Source organism: Lachnellula hyalina (assembly GCF_007821495.1).
Source record: "Lachnellula hyalina strain CBS 185.66 chromosome Unknown contig00004, whole genome shotgun sequence".
Lineage (NCBI taxonomy): Eukaryota > Fungi > Ascomycota > Leotiomycetes > Helotiales > Lachnaceae > Lachnellula > Lachnellula hyalina.
The window spans coordinates 95,776-120,220 of NW_022157118.1; the positions used below are offsets into that span (position 1 = coordinate 95,776).

Sequence of the window (24,445 nt, forward strand, 5' to 3'; positions counted from 1 at the left end):
GAACTTTTTTCTTTCTGCCATGCTCACCGCCTTCGAAAACTCACCACCCAAAAAAATATCCACGAATTCCACCTCGACTCATTCATGTAGATAAAAAATGGCCAGAGTCCCAGCGATCAAACGGCGAAAGCTGACCCCTCCAGCATCGGATGGAGAGGAATCTTCCCCGTCGACTGTCGAAGCAGACCCTAAATCCAATGCCTTCCTCAAGCAAGCCTCGAGCTGGAACCTCGAGCAAGACTACGAATCCCGGCCGCGAAAAGGGAAGAAAAAGGACAAAGAGAGCACGAGGCTGCCGATCAAGACTGCAGATGGAGTAATTGAGCATGTCCAAGCTCCGGAAGAGGAAGAGCAGAGTGATTTGGAATGGTTAGAGCAGGACAACGACGAGGACGAGGAAATTGAAGCGGAACCCGCCAAGCCCACCGTACCCATCCGCCAGCAAATCCTCGAGGCAAAGGAGGAGTTGGCGAAGATTGCATTGGTGCTGAATGAAGACCCCGAAGAGAACGGCGCCGCATTCAAAGCTCTGGCGCAAATCGGGCAGACGCAGAATACAACCATCAAGAAGCTTGCTCTTGCAACACAATTAGCTGTGTACAAAGATGTCATTCCCGGATACCGCATACGACCCTTGTCAGAGGAGGATATGGAGACCAAGGTTTCCAAGGAAGTGAGAAAATTAAGAGCATATGAGCAGGCGCTTGTGGGAGGATACCAATCGTATATTCGAGAGCTAGCAAAATTAGCACAGTCGGGGAAGAGCTCGAAAGATGGAGGTCCAAGTCTAGGGAGTGTGGCCATTGCGTGCGCATGTAACCTGTTGGTGTCGGTGCCGCATTTCAATTTCCGGGGGGAGCTGTTGAAGATATTGGTTGGCAAGCTAAGTACGCGGAAGGTGGATGGGGATTTTGTTAAGTGTAGAGAGACGATCGAGACCCTGTTTCAGAATGATGAGGATGGAACTCCGTCATTAGACGCGGTTTCTCTCTTAACGAAAATGATGAAGGGGAGAGGGTATCGGATTGATGAGAGTGTGTTGAATACCTTTCTACACCTACGACTATTGTCGGAGTTCTCTTGGAAAGCGTCTACGAATCATGTTGATAAACCAGCCAGGGGAGAGGAAGAAGGCCCCAAATTGAAGCAGAAGAAAGTCTTCCGAACCAAGAAAGATCGAAAATTGTTGAAGGAACGCAAGGCTGTTGAAAAGGAGATGGTACAAGCCGATGCAACTGTCAGTCACGAAGAACGAGATCGGATGCAAGCAGAGACCTTGAAGCTTGTCTTTGTGACTTATTTCCGGATCCTGAAAATGCGGTCTCCGAGTTTGATGGGTGCCGTGCTTGAAGGATTAGCTCGGTATGCCCATCTAATCAATCAGGATTTCTTTGGCGACCTTTTAGAAGCTCTGAAAGATTTGATTGGCCATGCGGAGACGGGTGATGATGTTGAGGAGGAAGAGGAAGACGAGGAATCGACGAGGAATCTCACTAGAGAAGCACTTCTATGCATCATCACCGCATTCGCTCTTCTGGAAGGCCAAGATGCAGCCAAAGCACAAGCTACACTGAGTCTCGATTTGAGCTTCTTCGTAACTCATCTCTACCGGACCTTGCATGCTCTTGCCCTAAATCCAGATATCGAGCTCAGCGCCAAGTCTCTCCATCTTCCAGATCCGAATAACCCTGCAGCTCCTCTTCCTACCACTAACAATAAAATCAATATTCAAACCACCACTGTCCTCCTTCTGCGATCCTTGTCTTCAGTATTGATTCCTGAACTCGGAGCTCGCGCCGTCCCACCCCTTCGGATTGGAGCTTTCACCAAACAACTCCTCACCTCCTCGCTGCATCTGCCTGAGAAATCTTGCCTTGCAACGATCGGGTTGCTAGGAAAGGTTACAAAGACGCACGAGAAAAAGATCGCAGCTTTATGGAATACGGAAGAGAGAAGAGGGGATGGGATGTTTGATGCTCTGAACGGGGAAGTTGAGGGAAGCAATCCTTTTGCAGCAACCATATGGGAGGGCGAGTTGCTGAGGAAGCATTACTGCCCTGCAGTCAGAGATGGAGTAAAGACGATGGAAAAGAATGTCCTTGGTTTGAGGTAGAACGACGAAACTAGTCTTGTTCCACTGATTCTGGGATTATATCGCGACCGTGCCGTGCCCACCCATTCTACCAGTATTCAACCCAATCCGTATCCTATCCATCCGTGGAAGTCCTACACATATATAAGCATAAGCTCATACCCCCTGTAGACGATTCTCCTTACTCAAACGAAATCTGCCGCATCCCGTGGACCCCTACCCCAATCCCTACTTTGCGCAATATGAACATTCGGCGCAATCTTTCCCAGCCGCGCCGCAAACTGGCTATCCTGCGTCCTCTGCGTCCTCCAATCCAAGCTCGTCAGCGTTGACAGTGATAAGGCAATGAAATTTATCGCAAGCGTTGCTATTATCAACTCTTTCCCGTCGTGCCGTCAGCTAAAGCAAGCCACTCGACCTGGAATATAATAATACATACGGCGTCTCGTTTTGATATCGAGCCCTGGCTCCAAGCCCGTACAAGCACTAAGGAGCAGACTTACACCTCCGAAAACGAGCGATGTTCCGACAGAGAAACGCTTGAGGAAGCTTGACTATATACACAGTCTGGTTAGCTTGATGGGGATAGTGAGAGGTGGTGGAATAGAGCGCACGCGACTCAACACCTTGCCCACAAGCTCGAGCATTGACATCCGCCTCATCCCAGGTGGATCACCGCCAAAGGACGCCATTGAGCTGTATTGCACCGTTGAAGATATAAATGTCATGGATCTGTGAAGTATTATTGCGGGTCGGAGATGCAAGGTTGTAAGAAAGAACCTTACTACGGAGTAGTAGTGGAAGAATTGGCAGGAGCGAAGGAGGTTGCATCTGACGCTTGCTCATGGCTTTTCCCTCCCACGACTGAAACATGAATTAAAGATGTCTTATAGAGTTATAGATGGACATGCTACATGACATCGTCCACCGCGAATCTGAACAAGCAGTGGTACCACAAGAGCCGCACAGCGCATGCACAATGACATGGATCCCTCATTTTGAGAGGTTTGGTAGTGCTTTCTTGCGGCTCTTTCAACAAAACCGTCAAACCATGTATACACTAATTTTCTACTAGCCATGTGCAGACGTGCAGACCATGTCAGATCCGAAGGAGTCGTTTGAAAAGGGGGGAGCGTCGCGTGACCATGGACCCACCTTTTTCGCACATGATCAATGCAAGTCTCACCCACAACTAGACTCTGACACCTGGTCAGGTCCCTAATACATCTAATACATCGCTTCGCGGCGTTTCCTGGTTTCCGATTCTAAACTTCAACATATGCCATGGACTTTATATCGGGGGTTTTACATGAAGTTAACGTCTAGAATGCAAAGTCATGCTATCTCCCACATTCGCTGTACTATTCGGCATGGGTCGTTGAGATCGTGGCCTGTCAGTTATACATGGATTATATGCGGATCAAGTGCTTGATGGTATACTGTAAATATCATTTATAGTTTTATTCTTTTCTCTAATGTCATGTCTAAGCAAAAGGTAAATCAAGATAAAGCCGCCCGAGTTCAGTAGACAGATTTCGTCGTGAGCGCCACTGCAGCTGCGGTCGAAGTGGGAGAAAGTCTTCTATTGTCGCTAATGTTTCGGGGGGAAGGTTATCCAGATTTGTGGAAAATGCACTGGACGTGTATGAGATACATTGTGCGAGGGGCTTCGGCGGAGACGGAGACCGCAGACTCTTCTTGCATCGTCTGAGGTATTCCATGATTGTGGGCTAACAAATCGAGGGTATAAGTTGAAGATTAGTAATTGATTGATAAATGCGCGACTTGTAAAGAATAACTTCCGAACGATAGAGCAGGAAGTCCTTGTAAAATGAACAAAACTCAAGATGCAAGTAGAAGTACGAGAATAGCACACTCGATGGAACAAATTATTCTTTTGACTTATTACGTGGTATACCTTTTGAATTCTTGATACCTAAGTAGTCTAAGGGCTTGGCTATATTCAAAGGGGTTTAAGCGAGAATACCCCTCTTCCGAACCCTCAAAGTTCGTCCTTGGAACTACCAGCGCCAGCCCGAGCAGCGCAATCAGCAAACACACTTTCCGTAAAACCCCATACAGCTTCATCGACGCCTCGTTTCCGCAGGCCAGACAACAACCCTTCATTATCGGTGCTCTCTCCCAGCGGATCAACCAGATATATTCCCCCGCCCGACCTCCTCGCAGCCTCAAGCCCCTCTTGCATAGGTACAAGGCCTCCTTGGACGGCAAACCGGTCATTGGTAGCCAGAAATACAGCGCGCTCGCCCGCTTCCTCCTGGCTCCTCTGCGTTGGTGGCGACATCCCAAATCTCCGCGCCCTAGCCAGACCCGGCGTGTCCACAGGCCCAGGAAACCAGTGCACAATGCTCAGACGAGGGTTCTGACGTGCAAACCGCTCAAGCACCAGCGTACCCATGGTAGCGGAATGCACAGAAGAGTTCCAGAAGGACCAGTTAGGCAGGTCCCGTAAGTCTAAGTCACTCTCATTAAGGGGACCCTCCATCCCACCAGCCAACACCGAAACAATGCGTGGGCTTTCCGCTTTATTGAGCAAGGGAAGCAGCTGCTGTACTGCTCGCATTCGCGAGTAGTAGCGCGTGGTCATGGACGGATCGAGGCCCTCGCTCGTGTTCTGCCGGCCCTCAAAAGCCATGAACCCTGCGGACATGAAGACGATGTCGACTTTGCTCTCCGTTTGCGTGATTGCTTTGACGACCTTGTCGATCTCGGAAACTAGCGAGACATCTGCTGTGATGAGGTTGTATGTACCCGTGGGATTGGATTGACGGACAGTGGCTAGTAATTTCTCGTGGGAAGCATCAGATGTCGCGCGCGCCACGCTGTAGATATGCGGAGAGGAGGCATGCCGAGAAAAATGTTGTAGGGCGCTTTGGCCGATCCCTGACGTGGCGCCGATGAACACGGCGACAAGGCCTTGTGGGAGGGCTGCAATGTGAGCGTTGGATTTCCGTACTGTTTGCAGGGAGACCATTTTGTGATGTGTTGTAAACTGATGATTTTAGACGTGGTGCTTGGCAACGACAACGAAAACATCGGCGCCTTGAATGCCGTTTACTCTTTATCCTACTCGTGCCGCGGGATTTTTCTTGCGATTAATAGGCTTCTACGCAATCTTGATTTGATAATTTTCACCCATGATTCAAATCTCACACGCATATGACAAGTGCTTGAAGGACATCTTATACAAAGTAGTCTTGATATGGACTTTTGACTTGTGAGCAGGAATTCTTTTTCGACCCCTAACTCCGAGAGCGCTTATGCAGAGCTCGCACATCCGCACCCAATTCAGCACTTTGATCTCCTTTAGTAAATGCCGCACCGCACTTCTTGGTTCATTTTCAGTTGAACTACGGTCTCTAGAAGGGCCAATTGGTCAAATCCAAACGTGATCGGGGTAGACGATGTGCAAACAAGGATTGTACAAGAGTTGATTCAATTCTCTACCGACCAAGGTATGAACGGGCCGACCGACCCCAAGCATGGTTTCCGGATATATACAGCTCTTGACGGCGAAGCCCCATTAAACGTTGCGTTCGCAGCCTACGGATCTTTCCGGCATCCTCACTTTCGATGACCTTCAAGAGATTTATCCTAGTGAAGAATTGTCCACCGAGTACCTCATCGACCTGCTTTGCCATCTGTTCCAAGCTTTGAACGGCCTCTTCCGGGTTTCGAAACCCAAGATTTCTTCTTGCGTGGCGATTGTGCAGCCTATTTGACTGACGAGGCCCGTAATAGGTGACGAGCCGGTTCAAGACCGCTCTCTTGACTGCGCCAGCATCGATGTGAACACCGTGATGGTGGAGCTTCTTCAACAAAGCTATACCAGAAGTTACCTCAGGAACTCTTTGGAGGCTCGTGGGGAACCTAAGTCCGGGCCTCCTACTTAAGGAATGGATGAAACCCCACTCGACGATTGCTTTTTGGGCATTGTATGAAAACAAAATCTTTAACGGGTGTGACGGATGTGAGGTTGGAATTTGCTTTGGTACTCGATAGTAATGGGACCATGACGAGTCATTATTCTTTCCATACCAAGAGGCAAGGAAGATTGAGATGTCTTCCAGACCTTGAGAATATCTTTGCATGCCTAGTCTTCGAATGATCTCTATCCAAAAAGTGGAAGGTACATAACTTCCCGATATCATGGCGGTCTTCAAGATATTAATAGCCAGTCTCAATTCCTGTCTATGTGGTCCCGTCACAGGACGCCGAGATAATTGGCGGGGCTTTAAAACGCTTCGAATAATTGCCGTCATCGTGTTGACCTTGATCTTGATGCCAGCTTGTTGCATACCAGATAATATCTCCATTACCGCAGCTGTATCGCCCATCGCGGCGTGGACTCGCAGCATCATGTTCTGCTTTTCAAGGATGGGATTTGTCCCGCGTAAGGCCTGAATCTCTAGATTTCTTCGATATTGATCCCAATCCTTAGCACGAGCATACGATAAAAGCAGGGTTTCCTGCAACCTTGCATTTTCGAGTTCATCGGGATGTTGATCACTGGCAAGAAGCCCTTCAAGGTACTTGTATTCTCGATTTCGAGAGAATTTATCAACAGCCCTGGAGAACATGGATTTACCAATTGAGATATCTAGATACCTGAGCTGAGAGATGCGAGTGGTGATATCGATGGGATCGGGTTCCCGACGAGCAATGGCCTGCAAGGACAACGGACCTATCTCCCGCATGCCGAGGGCGTGAACAGCATTGATGGCAACATCAAGCGAAACCCACGTTGTAGCAAACCACCGAGCCCCCAATGGATCGTTGTAAGACTTCTCTGGCACATTCATGATTTCTCCATGGATCATGTTGGTAAATTCCCGCGACAGTGTCACTTTCTGCTCCGGATTTGGAGGGAGTACATAAACGAATGGCACCTGAGCATTGGCGAGGCTCTCTGTGACAAGCCGAGCGCTCTTATAATCATACATATGTAGGAAGTGTAGTAATGGCTCCACATCCTTCAACGCACGAGGAAAATCCGAATGCTTCATACAAATGAAGTGCCATTGCAGAGCGGTTTTGAAATCTTCTCGATGACAAAGAGCAGGGACAACACTTTGATAGATACCATGACGTGCTTGTTGATCATAGATTATCTCGAGGGCCTGTAAGTCGCCGTTGAACTTGGCTACCTGATGGCAAATGGCACGAAATGCTCTATGTTTGGGGGGAGCATGTTTTGATAATAAATTGTGCCAGCGAAGCCCATCACCATTGTGGCCGTGGATGAGGAAGTGCTGCACGATGGTACGATATAACTGTTCCCAGCGCAGTGGGAGGAATTTTGACTGTTCCGAGATCCATAGTCGTTCGACGTACTCAACGATTTGTTCCAAGACGACTTGATTTATGAGTCCAAACTCCAGGAATGTAGTCCAAAACTTATCTGTGAGGCGCAGGTCTGGGGGTATTCGGATTCCCCTCGTTCGAAAAGCATCCCAGAACATAGCAACCCCATCCGAGCCATGTATCCGTTTTCTGTACTCTAAGAGAAAAGCCCAAAGGGTCAAGTCGTCCTTATGCTGATCCTGATCGAGAAGGCGTGGCACTTTACTTGGCTGGTGGAGACTTGATTCATATTCCAATTGCTCTGGCTTCCATTGATGAAGCTTCCAACTGCCGTAGTTATTGACTTTGACCCGGCGTGGGATGTTTCTTATGGGGGGAGAATATGCTGCATGTTGAATAGACAAGGACTGACGTTCGAGCTTCCGGCTAAAATCTCCAGACTTGTCCTGCCTAGATGGTAGCTGTTGTGTAGCTATCCCGTTATCGTCCCTCGATATTTGCGGCGGTCGAGAAGGCGGAGGTTTCGTTGGGACATTCCTGTCATGAATCCCCTCCGAGCTGACTTCCTCCTCGTTTCGAAGCTCCAGTCCAAGACTGGCATGGCTGCGGATGTGACTATTCTCTCGAGTGAAGCATTGTCGTCGATTCGAAGAATTTGGTATTGGAAGTCCAACAAGGCAATGGAGGAGTTCCAAGGAAGATGGCCTCGAGAGAAGCCTCTGTAGAGCTGGGCGCATAATATCGCTCTACCCGGGACCAATTGGCGTTTAAGAGACGATGCATCGCCATTGCATGTCGTTGTTCGGCCGAGTGATATAAAATCGGTTTTCTCCACTGGGAAATTCAGCAGGAAGCTATCACCACACCAAGTTGTGGATTATGTCAGCAGCCCAGTAGTTTCAGGGCAGAACAGGCTTAGCTGACCTAGGCCTAGCTCCTTTCTCATTCCAACATCCGAGCTTCTATCCAAACATCGAACCATCTTGCACAACCACAACAAATCCTCCAATTCGAACCAGAATCCGCAGACAAAACACACAATGGCAGGGTGAGATATAAGCCTCTCCTCTCCGCGTACCAGTCAAGTCAATCATGGCCCTCAATCCGCCGCCTGCAAACTCGCCTTCCCCGAATTCCGACTGGCCTTGCTTGATGTGAACGAAGAGCTAATACTACTTCTCCTACAGCTTTGTCAACCGCGATAACCGTGTCCCGTACTATCAGCGCTTGTTCCAAGAGGGAAGCAAGAAGCATGTCCGACAATGGAACCAGGTACGTATTCCACCTCCGCAAATCCACACCCAGTTGCTAACCAGGTTAAACCTGTAGTCCTCGAGGAGCAAATACTTTCTCTACCCATACTACACTGTCTTCGCCGGAACTTTCGCAGGTATGTACTGGGTAAAACATGAAGGGGGCTTTTGCTGATGCAATATAGGATGCATGTATATGATGACTCGTATGGTTCTGGGACACAAGACCTGGTACGGCAAATAAATGGTCTAGCAGTTTGAACTTGGAGGATGTGGAGGCTTGATGCGGAGATCGATGGAGTTGAGTTGGGCATCAGGGTGTACATTGACATCGGAGAATAGACGTTCTTTTTCACGACTGGAATTCCCTGCTTTTGAATGTAATTGTCAGAAATCCAATGGGAAGCAAGAAATTGAACAAAATCTTGGAAAGCGTTTGCTCCGAGGTCCTGCTCTTCTGCTTCATCGAGCCAACTACTAACATAGACTTTACCTTAAGTAATATCATCTCAGAGAAGGTGGGGCTTTGGGAATATCTATTTTTGCAACACTTTGGCAGTTTGATGATTTTGATTGGAAGGGTGGTATGTTAATTTTTGATGTCATACTATATGGTGTCCTAATACCAAGATGAACTCATGTGGAATCAACTCCGTGAGGTCAAGCTCGTATCCCTAAGGCTTACCTAGAATTATATCGCCCTTACAGTATCCTACAAAGAGCAGCCCCGATCATTCCCATTACTTTCTTCTTAATCCTAATGACTATTGGTGGTGTCCTTCATCAACATCTCTGCAACGTCTGCGTCCAATCCATCCATAGCATCTCCACCCAGATCTGGGAAATCGCTGTCATTCAACTTGCGCTTTTTCACACTGGCAGCCGAGGAGACACCGTAGGACGTTGACAGGCTCGACAAAAGATCGGCGCCAGCAGTTGGTTGGAAAGGAAGTTGATCAGCTATCATGTGAGAAGTCCCATTGTTAGAATACAGATCAAACTCGGGAACTGGCTCAGTCGCTGGAGGTTGCGGGTAGCCAGGAGGTGTCAACGCTTCGACTTCGGGGCGATCAGGTTCTGGAGCAGGTGTAATTGGCGACTGGTTCGCAGCCGGGGATCCGTCTCCTACGCCGGCTGGTGTGCTTGGGGTGCTGTTGGGATTGAAGCCACGCATGATTGTGTCCTCTACGTCCCTTTTCTTGGTATCAGTCTGGTTTTTGCGGCTCGTAAGCTCGCTGAGTTGGGCCTCATCTGCGGCAAGAGCTGCGCGGTTTGTGCCTAGTATCTTCTCCAACCCTTCAATTAGAGCCTTGCGAGCCTTGATGCCCTCGGCCACGGCGCCCTCTGCATTTGCCAATGATTTCAGTAGGCCATTTAGTCTGGCTGCGTGGACAGGCGCAGTTGGTGTAGTCGCGGCGGGATCATTGAGCTTATCATAATCCTGATTGGCGTTCGTGAGGGCGGTTTTGGCAGTTAGGGCGGATTTTGTGAGAGTTTGTTGGGGTTCGACCAGAGGAGCGAGTTCGTTTGGCGTAGAACCAGTATTCGAAGAGAAGATAGAGCCGCCCAGTCGCTTGCCAGAACTTCTAGTTTTGTCAAGGTCTACTTGATCAGCATTTGCAGTAAACCATGAAAAGGATGGGTGGGGTGCTAACCATCAATCCTCGTCTCAATGGACTCCTGGATACCGAGGTCAAAGATCTGCCGTTGTCTCCAAACCTCCACAACCCTCCTCAACTTTTGCTGAACCTCATTCGTAGCTCCCTTATAGGCGGTTGCAGTTGCCTCGGCGATGACGGGAGAGAATGCGATGAGGAAATCGTCCTTGTGACGGGCCTTGGATTGTTGTGCGACCTCTAGAAGTAGCTGTCAGTAAAGATTCGTGGGATCATCTAGCAGTGCTCTCCAATACAGATCACAGAGACCCCCAATATATGGATGATATGCTCACCATTCGCAAGATAGACCAAATTCAATCTCTTGTTGCTTCCCGAGTCTTTGAGTCGTTGAAGCCACAGCTGGCCAGTTCGGTCTGCGTGTCTCCTAGGAGGTATTAGCATTGTGAATGTAGCTGGGGGGGAAGCCGCCTACCGGTGGAACATTACCCATTGGGCAACAGTGACCTATTAATCATTAGAGTCGCCGACTTGGTGCAGAAAGAGGCAACGCACGATACTCTCTTGCGTCTCATTGAGCGCAGACAGCTTTGCCAACACGGCATCATCGTTGTATGCCATACTGCTACTGGCGTAGATTGGGCTAGACGTGTAGAGGTAGCGGACAAACAAACGAGCAGTGTAGTATTTCGAGGGGTTTCAATATGTTTGCTGGAAGTAAATTGTGTTTGTGCCCGTTGATACTGGGTGTTTTGGCGTTCTACAATTGCTGTCACAGCTCAAAGATTGAGAATCACGAAGTTGCCGTAAATATGCAATAGGAAGACAGAATCCAACAGATTATGCCCAAGCTTCACCGGCTTGCATCTACTCCATAAGTGTTGGTTGTTAGTTTTGAGGACATTTGGGAGTTCTAGAGTTTGCGTTTGGAGACGTGAAGTTGAGCGCAAACGAGTTAACCTAATCAAGACTAGCGCCTGCTGGCATATAAGTACTTTTCCCCTCCTCTCCCACCCGCGGCATCTTTCCCCATCTTTCTGTTTTACCTTCTCTCCTGTCGGTATGATTATTCTTGAAACATATGATTCTTCTATAGAGCAACCAGTTAACTGTATTTCTCTTATTGTTGCTTCCCTTTTCAGGTAAACCCCTCAAACTTTAACATCCGCTACATCCTCCGAGTCGAATACAGCCCAGCTTTAGAAAGCCTCCTGATATACTCAGTCTCCACTATTTCGTCCCAGAGTAGACCAGGAGAGTCTTCAAGCTTTGCTTTTCTATGAAAGCCCCTTTCTTGTCCATAAACTTACTCTTCAATGCCTCGCCGCGGTCGACAAATTGACACCGTATTCTCCCTTTCTCTGTATTACCGGGTAATATGTGAAGTCTATCTCGCAATTTATTTTAGGTTTATCTAATGCAAATGAGCACCTGGACTCATTTACAGGCGTGAAATACATACTTTACCTGGAGAGATATAAAGTTCCTTCTTGGCAGCATTGATATCAAAGATAAGTTCTGGTTCCGCACCACTTATAGTAAACTACCGCCTCGCTTACGGCTTTGTTGTCAAAAAACTCCTATAAATCTTCAACACCATCGGTGAATCAGTGCCTTTCTTGCGCTGGGCCGAGTTGTCTACCTCATAGAACAAACCGTCTCAGGTGATTATTAGCACTGTTCTGTCCTATTTTCAGATCTACTAGGAAACCTGCAATGGCCGAAGGGGGCATTACTGGACACACGGCACCCATGGCTTCCCTCCAGAAGCTCCAAGAAAATGTTTCCAATGCTATTCAAGACGCTCAAGACGTCCAGGACTCTGCTTCGGTGGAACGGTCTTAGGACATCTGGACAAAGCGCGCGAAGAACTTCGAGCGACACTCCACAGCGCGCGACAAGAACCCGAGAAGTGCCTGGAAGAAAGAAGTAAAGAGTTTGAGGATCGATTGTTATCGTAAAGAAAAGAATTCAAAGAGGAATTATCATGTCAGAAATAATTATGTGCTCAAAGCTTGAGCAATATAGACACTTTCCTCCGTGCACTCCTCGCTCTCTCCGCAACACCAAACAACGTCACTACGGTATTTTCAAGGATCCTACCACAATAAACAATATCAACACGGACGTTGGTAGCCCGAAACAAGACAACAACAAGCTTTGGGAAGTACTGGATGACATCAAGGGAAAGCTCGCTATAGTGCATGAGATCAGGGCAGACATTGGAGGAGTCAAAACAGAGATCAAGAAGCTTTAGGTTACGCCGAATGAAATCTATGTACAAATTTACCCCAAAGATGACCCGGACGACGACATGACCCTGCGACAGTCGATGGAGGCGGGGAATCGGAGTTTGGAGGCATCCGTAGGACGTAGGAATGCTTCTGCAGAAAATGGTAGGGCCCAAATCCTCTCTGCTGTATCCAAATTGGCAGCATCCATCAAAGTTCTCCGGTACAGACAGAGCGTGAACCATACCGACCTCGACGTCAGTCGATTCGCAACTCCACGACCCGCTCTCGACAAGCAGTACCCAACCCATCCATGTCTTTTGACGTTGCTTCTTCCCGTAATAAGATGGAGATACAGTTGCTACCTACACAGGACGTAGGGAAGACGGAGAGTCTAAAACGTTCTCAGCCACCATCCAGCATTACAGATCACTACACACAAGCTAAAAGAGGTGGATTTGGATACCAGTTCGTATTGGCTACACAAGCTCCGTGGTTGGTAGGAGAAAGTCATCAAGTGACAGTCAGAGATCTGGTTTATTGACGTCAAGCTCGATGCGAACTAGCGCCAACAAACTAGATAGATCAATACATGAGACCTTGAAGCATTTGCCCCGACTTATCAAGAAGATGCCCATGTGACGGATTTGACCCGCAAGTTCCGAGTGGATGCTCCCAAGCCTTGGTTGAAGTGCAACAAGGAACATAAAAGCTTCACCAGAGGATTTACCATCTTACTTTATGCCACGATGGCCAAAGTCTAATTATTAGATTACGTGCATGTTTTGCACAGAAGCTGAATTAACTATAAACGGTAAGTCGATCCTGGTGATAGAAAGACTAGATATCCTGCTTTAATCAAAGCAGCAATGCTCTACACAGCGACGATTTATACAACTGGGGTCAACTTCCCCGTTCTTATATCATGTATAAATCCCCGAGTTCGATCTGCCAGCTCTTTCCTCATAAGGTTCGAAGTTTTTACAAACTCTACATCATCCCGGACGCTTTGTTCAAGACTAGAGTAAAAGAAACACTTAGTAGATGCTCCCAACTATTTCAAAGGTCATAATGCTCACTCATCAAATCCCGGAAGCACTAAGTCGTCAATGTCGGAACTTTTCCCAGGTGCACTGGTCTTCAAGGCCGTCCGAACGTCATCACTTTTCAACACCGCAGCCGAGCAGTCTAGACTCATCAGCGCAAAGTTCACAAAGTGATAAAATAATGGACGAGGTTGAAACACGTACCAGTATGATGAATAATCATGATTTCGGAAAACTTTATGATTTGATCAAGGAATAAGAGGCCCTGGAAATGTGGCCTTATACGACCCGCAGGACTGCGATTAACAGTAGCTTCTGATGAACATCATGTCAGTTTCATACGTTATTACAGCTTCTGTATTTCAATAGCTTACCGTATCGTTCTAAGCCGAGCATTTCAACTGGATCAACCCGAGGATCGCAGCAAGTTACTAGTTTTTAATAAGCACTTGGTTCTTTAGTTGCTGGTCGAAAAGATTTAAGGGATGATTACCGATAAATATGTTTGGCAATGGGACTTCAGGAAGGGTTGGATAGGAGTTTTGAGAGATCTGCCTATAATAAGGAATAGCCTAATTAGCCGACGGCAGCTTTCGTAGGGACATTATTCAACATACGCATTGCGCTTGAGAAGATCCTCGACTGTAACTTGAGCTCCCATGATGATAAACTATGACGAAAGAATCTCTTATAAATTTTGTTTTTGGATCTCCAATTTAATGATTTGAGACTGGTCATATAAGAAGTGAATTCTGATTGTCACAACAGGAACGAATATAGGATATCTAGTCTTTAATATACTCTTTCACTTTGGCCATCAAGTATTATAATTTGTAATGCACTTTCCTCCCTCTTCTTTTTGCACCGTTTAGAACCTACAGGGGCACTTATGTCCTAAAGCAAGCACAAACTCTAAGCATCCGTGGAGAAACAAAATCATTACCTAATATACGTACTTGAAAATAGATCAGTCAACTCACCTCAACAAGGTGTGGCTCCAATAATACTATTCTCGCTTACGAAGTGATTGCTGGTTTGGGAAGTCCGTGCCATTGTAAGCTCCCGGTGCTTAGCTGTGATGATTTATCGGAGTTTTATACTTCGAAGTAACTAAAAGTTTAAAGGAACGGGCGAAATTATCCAATGAGAAGTATTATGAGACTGGATTGACCCATATAAAGTGCCATAAAACCTCATATACTATGGCACGTCCCTTCGGACTTTAAAAAAGCCCGCAAGGCTAAGCCAGAATACGTACGAGTACGCAACACTAGTCCACATTCCACTCCCAGCTGAGAAAACACTGCCAAGAGTCTCAAGTTCCCCCCATTTCATATTTGTCCATCCAAAGTAGCAGCATATTTATCATGTCATCTAATACGAATGCGGAGAACCAGTTCGAATGGGTAATCAGTGGCCCTGAAACCAAAGGATACGATGCTAGCAAAATTGTTAACAGAAAGGCGATCCGAAAACAGGCTATGAAACAGGTTGCTATTCGAAGGCGACAGCGCGGTGATAATCGTAGACACAACGTGGGCCAATATCCCGAATCTGTAGGGGGAAATGCCGGAATATCAGGAACAAACCTCTGCACAATTCCTGCCTCCATGCCGCTCTCGGGATTGGCGCTAGTGACAGCCCAACTCGGTATCAATATCCTCGATCTATCAGCTCTGACTGAGACACACGTCCAGCATGCTGCATCGTCGTTTTTCCATCGCCAGCCAAGCCGTTTGGCGCTACTCCTCGGCCAACAAAAACCTTCCTACCTGTCGTATATCCCTGGTCGATATGGACAAAGTCTCTATCTGGACTATGCAGTACAAGCAATTATGTCTAAAGTACGTGTTGTACTCGATCCTTCAAATGTTGAAAACCAGACTTGGATGCTGGCGTCCTATGGACGGGCTTTGAATAGTCTGCAGGCTGCTATATATGACCATGAAAGCTGGTCTCAGCCAGATGTGCTATGTGCCACCAACTTGCTGTGCCTCGTTGAGGTATCTTGTCCTTAACTCTAATCTCTATATTGTGTGACTTAAAGACTGCAGGTTCTTGATTCATCCAAAGTGTGGTCTCACCATCTAAACGGGGCTGCTCATCTGATTCAGGTGCGGGGACCAACCGGCCTGAGATCAGATTACGAGAAGGACTTATTCTTATCTCATGTAGGACCCATGGTGAGTTGCCTCGCATCTACTCTAGTTATCCATCTTTTAGAGTCTTCCAATAAATATCGGTCAAGTAAACTGATTATCGTAGGTGTGCGCAGCGATCAGCAAAAATGAAACTTTATACCTTGAAGAGCCATGCTGGCAGGAAATGTTTCAGTCACTGATCGTGGCCGAGGGGGGTGGACTTACCGACCGTAGTAGCACCACTGTCCAACTAAGGAAAGTCATGTGTCGCATACCTGGCCTATTCAAACAAGCCTCACTTGTAATTTGTCATCCGGATAGTGCTAGTAAGGAGCATGTCGAGCGGATTATGCTTCAGACTCAAGCTTTTCGTTCTGAGATGCTTCAATGCCGCACCAGAATCGAGAATGTGTTTCCTACTGCATCGAAATCCCGAAATGAGCGCGATTTGGTTTACGAGCTGCTTGCAACATGTCTTGTAGCTTTGGCTATGGCCAACAGACTGCTCACTGCTCTTGGATCACCCGAGGGGCCAAGCTTGGAAAAGGAGGTCTTGGTTGACGCAGCGGGAGTAATAAAGCTGGAGAGTGACATGATCTCAACAAGCGGATGGGCGGGTTACTATCTGAATCAAAAAGCGACCGTAGCATCAGGATTCTTGAGCTCAAGTGGGACAATGGAAAACAAATCGGGACATATTATTGAAACATGGCGGTTCCACGAATGGTGTAGAGCTATGCAGAGAGACTGTTGCTGCTACAAATTCTAGGCAAGTGAGTAGATATCAGAACAACCTCAACTGCATGACAGGAGGAACTGGTAGGAAATATAGCTTTAGTAAGAGATCTAGAAAGTTTTAGCGCAAATAGCGGTGTTTACGAGTCTATATTTACCTTCTTTCCTATCTAACAGCCCTACCTGAATTGTACCTATAAATGTGTCCTCCGCATCCACTTAAAGAAGTCCAATTTGATGATTACAAGGCCTAAATCCACTTCAAAATTGATTTATTCTATGATTTTAAGGATATATACAAGAGTAAAGAAGCACTTAGACCAACACAATTCTAGTTGTCTACGCCAAGTAGTGGATTTATGGCGGGACTGTCAGACTTGGAAAAGAAAAAAAATCTAAGTATGGTACTAGCTAATTTATATTGAGTTTTCGGTTATGTACACCTAAACTTACTTACCCCTGACACTTTAATTGAACATCACAGTACAAACTACCAAAACCAGAGTCAAGTCTTACCAATATGTTATAGCAGAGTAAGAAGTGATCACTCCTGTGATACTAACGCGTGGTTTACTAGGCTTGTGCGAATGAGTTGGAAAAAAAAAGAGTTAGAGCTAAGCAATTGAAATCTTCGACACCGGAATATGATTTAAAAACACCAGAACCAATGTCCACCAAGAAGCACGCATCAGACAGCCACCTAATCTAAAATCCTACAGTAAATCAGCCGTAAGGAGGGTAACAAGCCCCCAAATCCTGATGACATCCATAGCCACAAAAGTCCGCGCCAGAGCCACAAAAGTAGAATTCCGAACAGCAATCCCCAAACACGCTTCCCAGACACGTAACTCCATTTCCACAACTTCCATCATTGGAGATATTGGTGCAATAACCCCAGTTGGTTTGGCAGCCATTGCCGCAGTAACCAGCCGAATGGCCGCAGTAACCGCTTCCTGAGCAGCAGTTCCCAAACTCGGAGCCTTGACATGTTGCGCCTGTGTCGCCGCCGCAGAGACCGTCGGTTGAGATGTGCTCCGAGGGAGTTGGTGGCGGGCTGGTTGTTGATGTTCCTGGAGGAGGCGGCTGGGGAGTTGTGCTCGAGGTACCTGGGGGCGGTGGGAGTGGGGGTAGGGCTGAGGTCGAGCTCCCGGGGGGAGGTGGGGGCGGAGCTGAGGTCGAGCTCCCTGATGGAAGCGGTGATGGCGTTGAGCTGATGCTCCCTGTGCCTAGTGGAGGTGGAGAAGCGGAGTACGGTAAGCTGGTGCTGCCCGTTTCTGGTGGTGAGACAGGTGAAGATGAAGTTAAAGTAAAGGTAGTAGAGCCCGTGCCTGGAGGATGGGGAGACACAGAAGGCGCCGAGCTAACGGAGCCAGTCGGTGGTGGGGCTGGGGTTGTATCGGTCGTTGCTCTAAGATACATTAGTAGATGAATATTATTTCTCAAGGAGGGGGACGTACGCAGCAATAGAGAACCCGCCGCTTCCAACACTAGCTGCAGTAGCACCAATTGTTGAACTGGCCGTGACAGTGGTTGTAATACAAGTCGGCGCATTCAAAATCTCGATGGTGCATGCTCCTTCCACAGAGAGCACCGTGTTTGAAGTGAAGCAAGAGTTGACTGTGACGGCCGACTCGACGACAGTGTAGATGGAGCACACTTCGTCCAGGAGTGGGAGAGTAGCATCTGTATTGCCCCCAGCAATGAGTGCAAACACTGAGGCGATTGTCCAGTGAGAAAGATGCATCTTGAAGGCGTGGTTCTGAAAAGCATATATTGCGAAAGACAAGTCTATTTAACACTCGCGCGAGATTAGATGAAACTGCCTTGGAGCTGAATGTGTCGCGACTGAGGTATGTAGATTCATTCTTCACGGCACGCAAAAAATTATAGAGACAAGCGACGGAAGAATGACATTCGTGTTTGCAATGAGAATGGGACTGTTGCCGACTAAGCACAATCAGGACCAACCCCAAGCAGGCACAAGAATGTCGTTTCGCTAACAGTAAAAATGCCAAATCGTTATGAACCCCCTCATCCAATCGTAAGCATCAAACCTCTACGACCTCGCAGCCTCCAACTCCAATTCCAATTGTCTAATTCGCTCACTCTGATCCTCCGCACCTGTTCCGACCCGCATCTTCAAAGTGTCAACCTCTTGAGCAAGGTGTCCAATCTTCTCACTCTGAGCATTGATCGTCCTCGTTTGTGTTTCCAGAATACTCTTAATTTGCTGAAGAGATGTCTCCACCCCTTCGTTTGAGCTTACAGCTGAGACGGGTTCAGACGAGGTAGGAATGGGTGTGGGAGTTGAAGAGGCTGGTGGTTGGACGGATCGCGGGGTGGCTTGAGAAACAGGAACAGGCTTCGGTGGTTCGGTTTTGGTTGGCGATAGCTTGGTGGGAGATCTTGGCTCTGCCTTTGCAGCAATTGGAATTGATTTCTGAACAGGTTTGGCGATCTCTTCAAAACTCGAAGTCTCATCCTCATCATCCTCAACTTCGTCATCTTGGAACTTTGATGCCATGGCTGATATTGAACCCTTCTGCTCAGACATGGTAGGAGGCGGGGATCGGGTTGCGACGGGTGACCGAGGTACATCACTTTCCTTCTTTACAGGCGCGGCAGCTTTGACAGGAGCAGGAGCTGGTGCAGCAGCGGGGGGTTTGTAATCGGCTGCCACTTCAACCGGGGCATTTCCATCATATACGCTCTCCAAATCAATCTTGGAAGGGATTCCATCCTTGCCCGAGAGCCATTCTGCAGCGGACACAGCAGGCTTGGTACCGCTTGCTGGTGGGTAGATATCTGACTGGAAGACCTCGGCTCGTCTGGGAACTGTGAAGGAAATGGGTTCGATATAGGCATCGTTGACCGTCTTGTATGCTCTCATGACCTCGTTCTCGTGAACCTATGCAGCATTAGACTAGGACTCCAAGCGTACGAGTCAACTCACATTGATGCCGCGTCTTGGTACAAAAGCAATACCACGTTGAGGTTCACCGGACTTGTATTCGGATAGGAATTCGAATTTGTCGTTCGCATATTCAAAGTACCGGATGTTTCCATCACTGACCCGTCAGCAACATGTCCGTCTTGATGGATTGAAAAGACTTACCCTTTGCCTGCCAGATACAAACACTGTGTCCCATCATCTGCATTGTGTCAGTATCTTCCTGTGTTGCCGTAATTTCCTGCAAGAGACGTACCCCAGAATGGCATGCAAACACCCGAAATGGAATCCAGAACAGTAAACCCTCCAATAGGTTCTGCAGGGGCTCCAACATCCCACAATGCCATCTGACGGTCACTCATCTTGGAGAATCCAGTTGTTGCGAGCCGGTTGTGTTCGCCCATCCAGACAACTCTGCTGTTCTTGGCCCCAGAATGTCCTGCCACTTCATGCGCCGGTCTCTCCTGACGAACATCCCATACGCGTAGTTTCTTGTCGCGAGAGGTAGTGGCCAGCATCGAGCCATTCGCGCTCCACGACAGGCTCTGAACAATGTCGCCATGCTTTAACGTGAGATTCGACTTGCCCGCCCCAATATCCCAAAGCTTGATAGTATAGTCGCCAGAGGCTGATGCGAGGATGTTCTCGGCTGCGGGGTTGAATAGAACTTGGCCGACCTTTCTGCGACTTATTAGAGCTTGCCATACCGGAAGGTCAATAGTCAAGCAGCTGCTCACCTCGAATGGCCCGTCAACTTGCTCACAGGCGCAACATCTACTGGCTCTTCGGCATCTGAGTAGAGAGAGAAGCCCTGCGGAACCTGCCATATGAAAACCTTGCCATCGTCCGACCCAGAGGCTATAACACGATCATTGAAGGGATTCCTAGCAGACTGTCAGCAGTATTCGGCGCATCCACCGCTGTGTCTTCTCACCAATCTGTATCCAACACAGGGCCAGTATGTCCTCGAAACAGCGGGATCTGCTCGGGTAGTCGTCCCTTCTCGTTGACAGGTATCACGGCAAATGCACCTCCACCGCTCGCCTCCCAATTGACGGAAAGGTATTCTGGGTTAGCCTGGCCGGCGGCTGTCAGCTCTGTATTCTCCGCCCCAGGTCTCAATTGTATTCTTATTGCCCACCTTCACCAAATTCGTGTCCCACGCATTGCGACTGATATGCAGATTGTCGTAGCAAGACTCCTTCCTGGTGGATTTTCCAAAAACGTGTCCTGATGTCGCGGTCAGCTTGCTCTCGTGCCATACTGGCGGAAGGGAAGCTTACGGTACTTCGACGCGCGCACAAAGCGGCCTGCCATCCGGGCTGAATTGAGGGTGGACAAAAGGCAGAGGGGGGTAAATAGATATGGATGTTAATGGTGGATTGGCTGCGAAGAGAGTGATGGCGGTGCAGAGTTGTAGAGGTGGTGGTGTTGTTGTTATTGTTGTGTTGCAGAGCTCAAGTTAGGGTTCACAATGCAATGCAATGCGATGCAGGTTCAAAGCTTCCTTGAAACTGCTGCGCCTGGCTACTCGTACCCTGCCTTTAAATGCGTCTCGCTTGTCTTTTCAAGGCCCCTTTATAGTAATTCTGCCCTCCCCCTTTTCCTTTGTTTTATTCTATACCATATTGTACTACCCAATCCGTCATCTATTCCATGCTTTACTCTATCAGTGTTTCATACTTGATTGGAAGGGTAGTAGTGAGTGGTAGTGTCCAATGGGACCCGTATCTTCTCGGGTAACCTTTTATTACTCGTATGGATTTAAAGAAGGAATTATTATCAAAACATCCTTCAAATCCAATACGAGTCGTATGGTCTAATGGGTGTGTAAACTTCGATGTGTGGTATTAAATATCGTCTAACATTCTCCTTAGTTATGATATCTCGTTCACAATCTGAATATGATCCGAGATGGTTCTGAGTTCGATCCTCAGTACGACTATAGAGTGTGTTTTTCTTTTTTTGCATTTTACTGTAATTTTTTTATCACAATACCTTATCAAAAAGCAGTAAGTAATACCTAAATAGGCTTACTAATTTGACGCTAAAGCTGAGGCTAAGTGAAAACCACTTTACGCGCTCGCGCCCTCTGATCTAAGACATCGACCGATAAAGGGATAGTGTTTTTTATTATAGCCTTTATTATAAAAGGACTACTAATTATAAACCCTTAAGTTTGCTTACTATAAAAAGTAGTATTTATTAAGAGTGTATAAAAGTGTAAGAAGTAATTATGCTACAAACGTGTTCACATATACATTTGGCGGGAGGCGTATTTAAACTATGATAATCGCTTACCTGTAACGTTTGCTTCCCCCGACTATAAGCGAAGCGAGAGAAGAAGGAAGGACCAACTATTACGAAGTATATCAATACCGCACAGGACTTCGTTCGGTCTTCTCGGCCTTCTCGGCTTATTACTTAGAATTCTACCATCCGTTCCACTTTTAGCACCAATATAAATTCTTATCTGCTTCTCTTACAGTAGCAGGTAAACTCGTCATCATACCATCATAGGCTAATTTTATCTATCCATAAACCGCAATTGATTAGGAGGGTTATCGCCAGGAGACGCTTGTACTTGTATCTTTTCAATCTTGAATACAATCTCAAAATAAGTCCCTATTATGTCTCTTCCTAAAAACTTCCAGCTTAAGGTCTCGGGTGGCAAAACGATCGATATCCCATCCGTTGGGTTCGGGACATGGGCTGCAGGTTTGTCACCTAGGATATCGATACAAGAAGCTTATATAAACTCTAGAAATCGATGGATGGTGTAAGGATGGCGTCCTCACAGCTCTCAAAGCAGGCTATCGACACCTAGACTGTGCCTGGATGTACGGCGTCGATCAAGAGATTGGCCAAGCAATTCGCGAATCTGGCATCCCACGGTCTGAGATTTTTATTACCAGCAAAGCGTGGCCTCATTTCTACGCTCCTGAGAATATGGAGCTAAATCTTGATCTTGTTCTTAAACAGATGGGGCTTGATTATGTCGACCTCTGGCTCGCCCACTGGCCTTACGCTGCCATGCCAATCTCAAGAGAGGCTCTTGAAAATGCAAAAAACGGACGGAAGAATACGCCCGAGGAAAAGGGGTTACTAATGAAGAACGGAAAGCCAGTAAAGGATTGGGCTCATACGTCTACAAACATTGCGAAGCAAGTTGGTGAGTTTTCTGGTGTTGTCATAAATGATGATCATTACTTGGCAACCGAAATTGATGCTTTTTGCTAGGACAAGAAGGATCTTTCGTTCCCACCTGGAAAGCGATGGAGAAATTGGTCACTAAAGGCAAAGCCCGCGCGATTGGCCTCTCGAACTTTTCTATTACCGAACTCGAAGCTGTTATCCCTCATGCCGAAATTCCCATTTCATGTAATCAGATCGAAGTTCACCCATGGCTGCCCCAGAATGCCCTTGTCGAATTTGGCAACAAGAATGATATTCTGACTACGTGCTGGTCCCCGTTTGCAGGTCAGAAGGCCGATGGTGCAACTCTTTTAAAGGATGAAAAGATCTTGAACCTCGCAGAGAAAAACGGAATGGATGTAGGCCAATTGTTACAAAGTTGGGCGGTTCAGAGAGGAACTGTGCCGCTAGGAAAGAGCTCTACTCCTTCGAGAATCAAGTCTAATTTAGATATCAAGAAGCTGGGAGATGAAACCATGAATGTTCTAGACGCAATGGGTATTCCAAACGGTGCTGGAAGGACAGTCGACTTTACAGAGGATTGGGATGTTCCTCTTTTTACGAATTAATAGTAAAAGCCTAAAAATTTTCCATAGTATAGAGGGAATAAAAGACCAATTTCTTGTTGATTTTGAAATGGTTCCTCTCTTCAAAGGCACAGAGCTAAAGATCAAAGGACATTATGTTTCTCGGACTGCGTCGTTGTCGTTAAGGGCAATGATCACCATGGCGACTTTACTCCGTACCCTATGAAGTGCTGCGTTACGGTACAGTTGCACATGCTTATTTTTAGGAGAGTCATATTTTGGGGCGACTGTGTTTTTACTAAATTGAGGGCTGGTAAGAACTCGCCTCGAGCTCGCCGTCATTAAAATATACTAATGCTCCACTAGAAGATTGAGTAAAGCTAATTCAACGAATGCGTCCACGACCGTCACTTCCTACAGAGAATGTGCTTAGAAGTACGACAATCGAACGTCCGTCATGTCAGAACCAGCTGGTCCTACTGTGCACAGGCTCCGGCAGCCTCTATCTTGTGAACCTTGCCGTGAGCGAAAGATCAAGTGCTCCAGAACCCCGCCTCCCTGCGAGTCTTGTACGCGGAGAAAAGTAGGTGCGAGCTGCGTTTATCTCATCGCAGCGGAGAATGCTCGCCCGTCACGGCGCCAGCTGTTAAAGAAGATTACGGTGTTAGAGTGCTTGCTACAGAAGGTATGCCCTATACTCCGACTTCGTCGAAAAGACATTCGAGGGCAGGGTAGATTGCTGCTCATCATTATATACTACCGTAAAAAAAAACATTGTTTTTCTTGAATATATTCCGGCAAACTATTAAAACATCTTTATTAATAGCCTATCTAGGCACAGAAAACAAACGGGCACACCACTGGCAGCGATAGCGCGAATTGGGATTATGAAGAAAATACGCATTCCCAATCTGTACCTCCGACTGCCCTTGAAGGAACCAAAGAACTTCCCAAACCACTATATGCCAATTTCCGCCCGGATTTCACGATTGGATCAGATAGAGTAACTGCCCAAAATAATATCAGAGCGGGCACGATGAAGTCCAATGCTGCTGGGGATGTACAATATGAATACTGCGGATCTCAGTGGGCTGTTGTTTTGATCAATACCAGCATCACAACCTTGCCCCTTGAAGGTGAAGACGAAAACGAACACCATAGGTATGCAGCTTACTTTTAAAAGTGAAGCACAAAAGCAATGTGCCTCAATGCTAACCATAAACACAGTAGCGGGCTTGGAGTTCCCTTCCTTGATTCAAGTACACTATCTATCGAAGATTTAGTGTCGTTTTTACCTTCAGTCCGTCAATGTACTTACCTAAAAGGCATTTATT

The 24,445-nt window shown here is 47.2% G+C and overlaps 7 protein-coding genes across 7 annotated transcripts; 3 read left to right on the forward strand and 4 right to left on the reverse strand.

Moving 5' to 3' along the window:
- Window positions 1-97: 97 nt before the first annotated feature.
- Window positions 98-2,113, forward strand: NOC3 (Nucleolar complex-associated protein; the record flags this gene model as incomplete). Its single annotated transcript, XM_031145313.1, has 1 exon — window positions 98-2,113. The coding sequence occupies one exon, from the start codon at window positions 98-100 to the stop codon at window positions 2,111-2,113; it is 2,016 nt and encodes a 671-aa protein (XP_031009550.1).
- A 1,981-nt stretch (window positions 2,114-4,094) lies between these two features.
- On the reverse strand, window positions 4,095-5,087 carry andH_4 (Oxidoreductase; the record flags this gene model as incomplete). Its single annotated transcript, XM_031145314.1, has 1 exon — window positions 4,095-5,087. The coding sequence occupies one exon, from the start codon at window positions 5,085-5,087 to the stop codon at window positions 4,095-4,097; it is 993 nt and encodes a 330-aa protein (XP_031009552.1).
- Window positions 5,088-8,457: 3,370 nt separating this feature from the next.
- Window positions 8,458-8,914, forward strand: LHYA1_G000323 (uncharacterized protein; the record flags this gene model as incomplete). Its single annotated transcript, XM_031145315.1, has 4 exons — window positions 8,458-8,465; window positions 8,605-8,689; window positions 8,747-8,807; window positions 8,856-8,914. 4 exons carry the CDS (start codon window positions 8,458-8,460, stop codon window positions 8,912-8,914), a joined length of 213 nt encoding a protein of 70 aa, XP_031009514.1.
- Window positions 8,915-9,427: 513 nt separating this feature from the next.
- Window positions 9,428-10,907, reverse strand: SPBC337.03 (UPF0400 protein; the record flags this gene model as incomplete). The annotated part of the gene is made up of 5 exons (XM_031145316.1): window positions 9,428-10,275; window positions 10,326-10,526; window positions 10,622-10,713; window positions 10,762-10,793; window positions 10,842-10,907. The coding sequence occupies 5 exons, from the start codon at window positions 10,905-10,907 to the stop codon at window positions 9,428-9,430; spliced, it is 1,239 nt and encodes a 412-aa protein (XP_031009547.1).
- A 2,685-nt stretch (window positions 10,908-13,592) lies between these two features.
- Window positions 13,593-14,224, reverse strand: LHYA1_G000325 (Uncharacterized protein; the record flags this gene model as incomplete). Its single annotated transcript, XM_031145317.1, has 5 exons — window positions 13,593-13,705; window positions 13,768-13,878; window positions 13,938-13,994; window positions 14,057-14,118; window positions 14,181-14,224. 5 exons carry the CDS (start codon window positions 14,222-14,224, stop codon window positions 13,593-13,595), a joined length of 387 nt encoding a protein of 128 aa, XP_031009546.1.
- Window positions 14,225-18,495: 4,271 nt separating this feature from the next.
- Window positions 18,496-20,706, reverse strand: crn1 (Coronin-like protein; the record flags this gene model as incomplete). Its single annotated transcript, XM_031145318.1, has 8 exons — window positions 18,496-19,347; window positions 19,393-19,507; window positions 19,555-19,591; window positions 19,646-20,070; window positions 20,127-20,273; window positions 20,324-20,466; window positions 20,531-20,619; window positions 20,673-20,706. 8 exons carry the CDS (start codon window positions 20,704-20,706, stop codon window positions 18,496-18,498), a joined length of 1,842 nt encoding a protein of 613 aa, XP_031009549.1.
- A 1,313-nt stretch (window positions 20,707-22,019) lies between these two features.
- Window positions 22,020-23,153, forward strand: YPR1 (putative reductase; the record flags this gene model as incomplete). The annotated part of the gene is made up of 3 exons (XM_031145319.1): window positions 22,020-22,107; window positions 22,154-22,561; window positions 22,630-23,153. The coding sequence occupies 3 exons, from the start codon at window positions 22,020-22,022 to the stop codon at window positions 23,151-23,153; spliced, it is 1,020 nt and encodes a 339-aa protein (XP_031009548.1).
- Window positions 23,154-24,445: the final 1,292 nt, after the last annotated feature.